We start from the raw sequence: 6,976 nt of genomic DNA, 5'->3' as shown, positions 1-6,976 counted from the left end.
CGTTAAAATCACCGAGATATATTGTCGATCTTCTGGAGTGTAAATAATAATCCAAAGATGACGCAAATTCATTAATGAAACTGTTAGTATTAGATGATGGGGGTCGGTATATTGCAATGAATCTTACGGCCAATGCCTTCGACAATACTTCACAGCTTTCATATGACTGAGTTTGTTTCTCAACAAGCTCAAATCCTAGATTTGACTTAAACAGTACTCCGACTCCGCCTCCTCGCTTACCTTTCCTTGCAGTATGAATAAACGAGTAACCATTAGGTGTAACAGCGGTTTCAATTACTTTTTCATCACAATGAAGCCAAGTCTCGCATATAATTACGGCGTCGTACCTATGTTCCTCTACAAAATCGGATATTTCACCGGCCTTGTTACGAATAGATCTCGCATTCATCAAACACACAGAGAGCGAATTCCGTGTCTTCGCACCTGTACACCTGTTGGAATGTTTGTGTACTCGCTTTCCCGCCCTTCGACCCCGATGAGTTTTCCGCCAGCAGCCTAGGCTGATGCATAGGTTCTTGACGTCATCGCTCGGCGGAATGCCGGCAGCTCCTGGCCGAAGGCGAAGCAGCTCATCGCTAGAGTACGATTGGGGTAGACAAGCTTCAGGTTCAAGTGAATTTACAAAGCGTAAAAATATCGTTGATATGACGACCAGAGTCAGAATGTAGGACTGCATTTTAAAGGCGAGTATTGCAGTTTAAAAAGGTCAATATAAATATCGGAAGCTTTTATGTTTTTAAATCACTCAGGAGCAACAACATGCTACGTGCAGCTACTGGACTAGCGCACGATCAATATCTTTTGGAGCATTAGCAAACTTAAATGGAGGTGTTTGTTGTCTTGCCGGTAAAGTGTAAACAAGCATGACCATTATTTAAAGTGATATAATGTGAAAACACTTTGGTGTAGTGGTTAGAAGAGTGTTTTTCATACTGCCAGCCCCGGATTCAAATCCCAAGGAGGGTCTACTTTTTTTTCCTTCCATTATTTATTTTTTTGGAGGGGACAATATGCGGGGGAAATTTATACTGAGGAGTATTATGATGTGGGTGAAGGTATGCACACTCCGAGTGCTCTCAAGTTATAGTATATTACATTTTGTCACTTGAATCTCTGCTATTTCTCAGTCATCGTACCTTCTGCCACAAAAGGTATTGTCATGCTCGCGAATAATCTTTCCGGAAGAGGATGTTAACTTTCCAACGACTGTTCTATGCCGCCTGCTCAAATTTTAGTGGGGTATTTTAAAGTTTGTGTTAGGTTATTATTTTCTGTTGGGTTGTTTTCTGCCATGACGGATGTTTTCGGAAACAAACTGAATCATACAGAGATATCAATATTCAACTCTGCCGCATTTATTCAACAACTCGTGTAACACAATTCTCCTTTCACTCATGACCTTTATCAAAGTAAAAGGTCCTGTACAAAACAAAGGAGGGCGCTATATAAGATAGCAGTAATCCTGATTATGAGAACACATATAACTGTTTGCCTCATCTTCCCATTTTCAGAAAGCTTCTGGATGGCGCGATGCTGGGCTATTGCTAAAGCCATATTTTTGCGATAGAGCTAATCTCTACCCTTCATTATTTCTCCCAATCCACTTCGTTCTCCCGCAGCGAAATTTGATTGGGCCTTACAGGAGGGTAAGGAAGAGATGGTTTGACACAGCCTTCCATTCGCTTTAGTGCTGCAAGCGTCGATGCTTCCCCATCTTACTTACGATTCCAGGTGCACTTTTTTTTATCGTAGGTAAGTTGAGAAAATTAATGAATTATTCATTTAGAGTGGCTGAAGTCAGCGCATGCGCAATCTCGTTTCGCTGAACTGCTAGCTGTAGCTTTTTCACGTCGCGGTGAGCTAATGTGGGATTCACTGTGTGCAGGGTGGTAATACCTCCTCATGCTGTAATCAGTGGCGTAACGCCTACTCGCTCTCATGCGGCGGTACGAAGGGCCACCGAATTTTTGGGGCCCCGAAGGGGCCCTACGCGCAGGTTTCTCGATCTGGCACCCTGACCAAAGAGGACTTTGTTGATAAATAACACCATAATGTGTCTATGAAATCGACTGTAGGGCATATATAATATTATAACGATTAAAGACGGGCCCCCTCTTGGCCCGCGACCCTACCAAATTAAAAAAAATTAGATAAAAAGAAAATCATATAGACAATTTTAAGTCTGTGAGTGCCATTTTCGGCCATCTAGACGTGCCATAATAATACCGTATACATTATCTTTTCTCAACAGCCCCACAAGGGCAACAGCATAATGTGAAATCGACTGTAGGACAAATATTATATCAAGTAGCGGAATAAAGAGTGAGGGTTGTGGGGAGGGGGGTACCGGCCTGGAGCTGCCGGCCCCGGGCCCACTAATTTTTTTTTTATATTTTTTAACTGGAGATAAAAAAAAAATATATATTCACAATTTTATGTCTGTGAAGTGCCATTTCCGGCCATCTAAAGGTGCCATATTCATAAATTTTCTTACCTCAGTTCCAACCTTGGTGGGTCTGAGGTTGACCTAACTGTGAGAGTCCCTCCCTGGCCTCAATTTTTTGGATCCATATTATATCATTTATTCGTCGTTAAAAACATTTAGAATAACAATACACATCTAAAATCCCACGATGGAATTGGTGACCGGGGCCCAAAAAAGGCCCCCAGTTTCAGAAATACACATGGCCCCCGACCCCATCGTTACGCCATTGGCTGTAATACATTATAAGCAAGCTTACATAAAATACAGTAAACAGGACAAATAAATGGGGCCTAGCATGGGCCATATATATTATATACTACATCGAGCTTGGGACTCCCCTCTCTCCCTTGCACCTGCACTATATCAACAGAATATTCAGTAGAGCATTCGAAGGCCGAATCAATCTAAACTTATTATTATCCTTTTATGATACCTATGTATATATCTTTGAAAAAATTATTATATTAGTCTAATGATTCATTTTTGGGGAAAAAAATTAATAAGCCTAAATCGTAAAAATCGTTCCTCATGGAGTCTTTAGAGAATCCTTATGGTAAGCTGGACATCTGTGACTTTTGGGTGAATTTTTTAACTCTGAAGGGGTTTGTCATTATTCATATGCATGGAACACGACACGAGCGGCTACACATACACAGGTACAGACCTAATACTGTATAATTCAAATTGAAAAAAAGAAAGGACTAAAGTAACTTACTATATGAACAAAGACATTGAGAGTTTCTGTAGCTCCTTTTCTGGGTGCTCCCATCGTCATAAGGTCTGGCCTTCCTGGCACCCCATTTTCACATATTGTCATATGTGTAATTGTCACTATTTTATGTTACAAAATGTATACTATGTTCGTTATTAAGTTTGAATTGATACTGATGTATTCTTATTCCAGTGCAACTCCAAGTATAGCATAATGAAGCTTTTAGATAAACCTATTTTAGTTGCAAATACAATTGCATACAGTAATTTCTTGTATGGTCAGCATTTTAGTTGATTTTATGTTAGTCGAGAATGTTGACCTATTATTGTACAAGGTACAGTATATAACTTTACTTTTCGCCATTGATTAAATGAAAATATTATTAAAAAATAGTGTAAGCTTTTTTCCTTTCTGCGGTGTGTCTGCTTATATAAAACCAGCTCCTCTTTGAGGCACGGTAAAGGAAGAGCTGGTTTAGTTATGTAAGCAGTTATCAACAAGCTAGTTTACAATTGTTGTGTTTGCGGTCGGAAGACTGCAGCAAAATACAGTAGGTTCAGCGAGGCGAGATTGCGCATGCGCTAGTAATGCCTTCAGACACTCAAATAAATTCAAGAATTTTTGCTAAACTTACCTACGATAAAGAAATTCGCTTCCGGCGAGCGATTTTTTTTTTCTGGACGTTTGAGACATTGACGATTGGTGGCGCTATAGATCAAATAACGCCTCCTTGATCTCATAAATATTTATAGGAGTCTGTTTGCAGGGTTTATGCGATATATACAAGGCTCGTGTGCCGTTAAGTAGGCATAACGCAACACCGACAAGTCTTACTGAGTACATAATAAAGAGTATGGTTGAACACCCACAGACTTGAAACCCTTTATATTAGGCCTGCTCATCAACTAAGAATATATATCTTTTTAAATATATATATATATATATATATATATATATATATATATATCCTACTGAACAGGTTTTATAGTATAAAGAATAAAGAAATAAATAAAATATGTATATATAAATCATCAAAGAAAGGTAAATACAGTGTTAGAATAAAGGACATAATAATACATCGTGTAGCATAGCTCTCAACGAATGTAGTCCTGTAAACAAATGAATAAAGAAACCTGCGACCGCTCTCTGTCAAGGCGAGCGTGCTATCTTGATTTAAACTTTATGCAACTATTTGTTTCTAACCGTACTTATTGTGTAATGGAGTGTATCTGGTGGTATTTGAATCTGTTCAACCATGAAGCCTCGTGGTATAATGGTCATAACGCTGAAACGATGATGAAACACAGTAACATGGTAACATTATAATCAATAGTAAAAATTATCAGATATTGTTTGTATTTTTTTTTAATTACTGTGATGCCTTATATAAAACAAGTCCCATTTCCTTATATCAACAATAATGTTTGTAAATAATGTTTATTATCATCCATTATCCACACCATTGGCATTATTGAATTATTATCATTGTCATGATAATTATTAGATCTATATTACTGTGCTTATATACTGTACTTGTTCATTCATTCATTCATTCATTTTGTTTTTATCATCAAAACTCACAGCAGTAAAATATTACTGTATTGCGAGTAGATTTACAAAATGTACATTTACGTGAAGTAAATACATTTCATTAACAAGTTGGGTTTTTTTGTTTATGTTAGTAGAATATATATTTGCAACTTTAAGTCACAGCTTAAGACCTATTTGTTTTCCGGTGACTTTTCACATGCGTTGCGCCTTTGATCTTGTTTGGAATTGGCGCCATAAATTCGAGATATTATTATTATTATAGAATATATACATAGATGTACAGTCACTGAGTGACACTACATTCCTAATTAAGGACATATGCTGTATAGGTTTTTAATTATAGAATCATTCATTTCAAAAATATGTATTTCAGAATTATAATAAAAGGGAGTTTAAGTCTGTGGGGACAACTAAGGGGACAACTTTGGGACCAAAAAAAGTGTCCCCTTAATAGGGGTGTCCCCTGAATTGGGGTGCCCCTATTCAGGGGACACTTACCAAAAACATGAAATTGACTCCTTAATAGGGGTTTTTGGCATGTTTTCATTATAACGATGACATACAATTCTTCATAATTTTATTTTTCTAATTCATAGCAATAATTTTCAAGGAAAATACAATTTAATTACAATATGAAATCAGCAGAAATGTAATTAAAACAACATTGTTTCATGATGCAATGTTAATGAATGAATTAGAATCCTAGAAAAGTGCACGAAAAACGAAGAAAAAAAATTCCAATGGTTAAGGGTCAAAAATTGACTTAAACAGATACAAGCAATAACAATAACAAAACGTGAAAATACTTAAAACCACACAAAACCACTACCAAACCAAGACGGATTATTTTACTTGGTTCAAAATTCTTTTTGCAATGTCACATAAAATGTTGTTGTTGTTGTTGTTGTTGTTGTTGGTAATATTATTATTATTATTATTATTATTATTATTATTATTATTATTATTATTATTATTTAGTCTAACGAAAGCTCGCCCTTCACAAACAGCAGCAAATGTTCTTTGATAAGTTGCTCTAATTGTGTCAATATTTAAAGTTTAGTGATTTTTTTCTTATTTTGAGACTGTTGAATTTGTTGTGATACAATAGAAAAAAATAAGTGTCCCCTTAATAGGGGTTATTTGATCATTTGGCACACTCAGAAGGTGTCCCCGCCCCCTTAACAAGGGTTGCCCGCAGTATTAAAAGATATATCGCCTATCCTCGTTTCACGGAAAAGTGCCCCCTTAATAGAAGTGTCCCCTGAATAGGGGTGTCCCAAATGAGGGGTTCTACTGTATTAATGATTTATCGCCGAATCAGGAAGGTGATATTTTAAATCTATAGCGCCACCAATCGCCACTGCCTCAAACGACCAGGGGGAAAAAAATCGCTTCCGAGACTAACCACCTCTAACGCGAACGCCTCTCCCATTTTGAGTGGGTTGTTGTTAGGGATATAGTATCCTTGGAATAAAAAAAGTGATTGAGCGCAGCGACTTTTGCATTCGGCGACTTTATCATTCGGTGACTATTATCATTCGCCGACCACGAAACTGGTATTGCATTGCATTGTCCTGTGTTCTGAAATGCAAATAAATCAAAAAGACATCTGCGTAGACAGCAGAGTGTCCAGTCTTGAATCCTGGTCTGGCGGAATTTTTAACACTCGCCAATTTCTCTTTTATATTAACATTCAAAACTTATGTATTAATATTAGAGCATTACCTATTTATTTCAACATACCATTTAGTAGATAAAGAAAAGAACATTTTTTATTGTATATCCTGTTCAACTTATGTTAGCATTTTTTTTATATATAGTATCCGGAGAATAAGTGATGTGAAATAGATTAGAGTGTCAGTATAGTTTCCTTATGAGTATAAATCCGTATTGCCAACTACTTTTGTAGACCTTCATAATAATTTTGTATCTCATTTCCTTGTATATCATAGTTTCACTATTTTAACTATTAGGCCTATATATATATATATATATATATATATATATATATATATGTCTTTATATATATATAAAGAAAGATATATATATATATATGTAATCTTATATATATATATATTATATATATATTAATAATATATATATATATAAATATATATATATATATATACAAAAATATATATATATATATACACACACATATATATATATGTAATATATATGTACACATATATATATATATATATATG

At 35.9% G+C, this 6,976-nt stretch overlaps 1 protein-coding gene across 1 annotated transcript in view; it reads right to left on the bottom strand.

The window, feature by feature from the left end:
• The window catches only part of LOC117125440 (retinal homeobox protein Rx2-like), a 4,604-nt gene extending 4,005 nt beyond the window's left edge, over nt 1-599 (bottom strand). The window contains exon 1 of the mRNA XM_033271946.1: nt 241-599. Coding sequence (XP_033127837.1) covers nt 241-273 — 33 coding nt within the window. The 5' untranslated portion in view covers nt 274-599. The remainder of the gene's footprint in view (nt 1-240) is intronic.
• Nucleotides 600-6,976: the final 6,377 nt, after the last annotated feature.

The sequence above is a fragment of the Anneissia japonica genome, unplaced genomic scaffold (assembly GCF_011630105.1).
Source record: "Anneissia japonica isolate Jap-2015-1 unplaced genomic scaffold, ASM1163010v1 scaffold78867_len149426_cov127, whole genome shotgun sequence".
NCBI lineage: Eukaryota > Metazoa > Echinodermata > Crinoidea > Comatulida > Comatulidae > Anneissia > Anneissia japonica.
The sequence above is the reverse complement of the archived record's forward strand: the minus strand, read 5'-3'. Positions and strand labels throughout refer to the sequence as shown.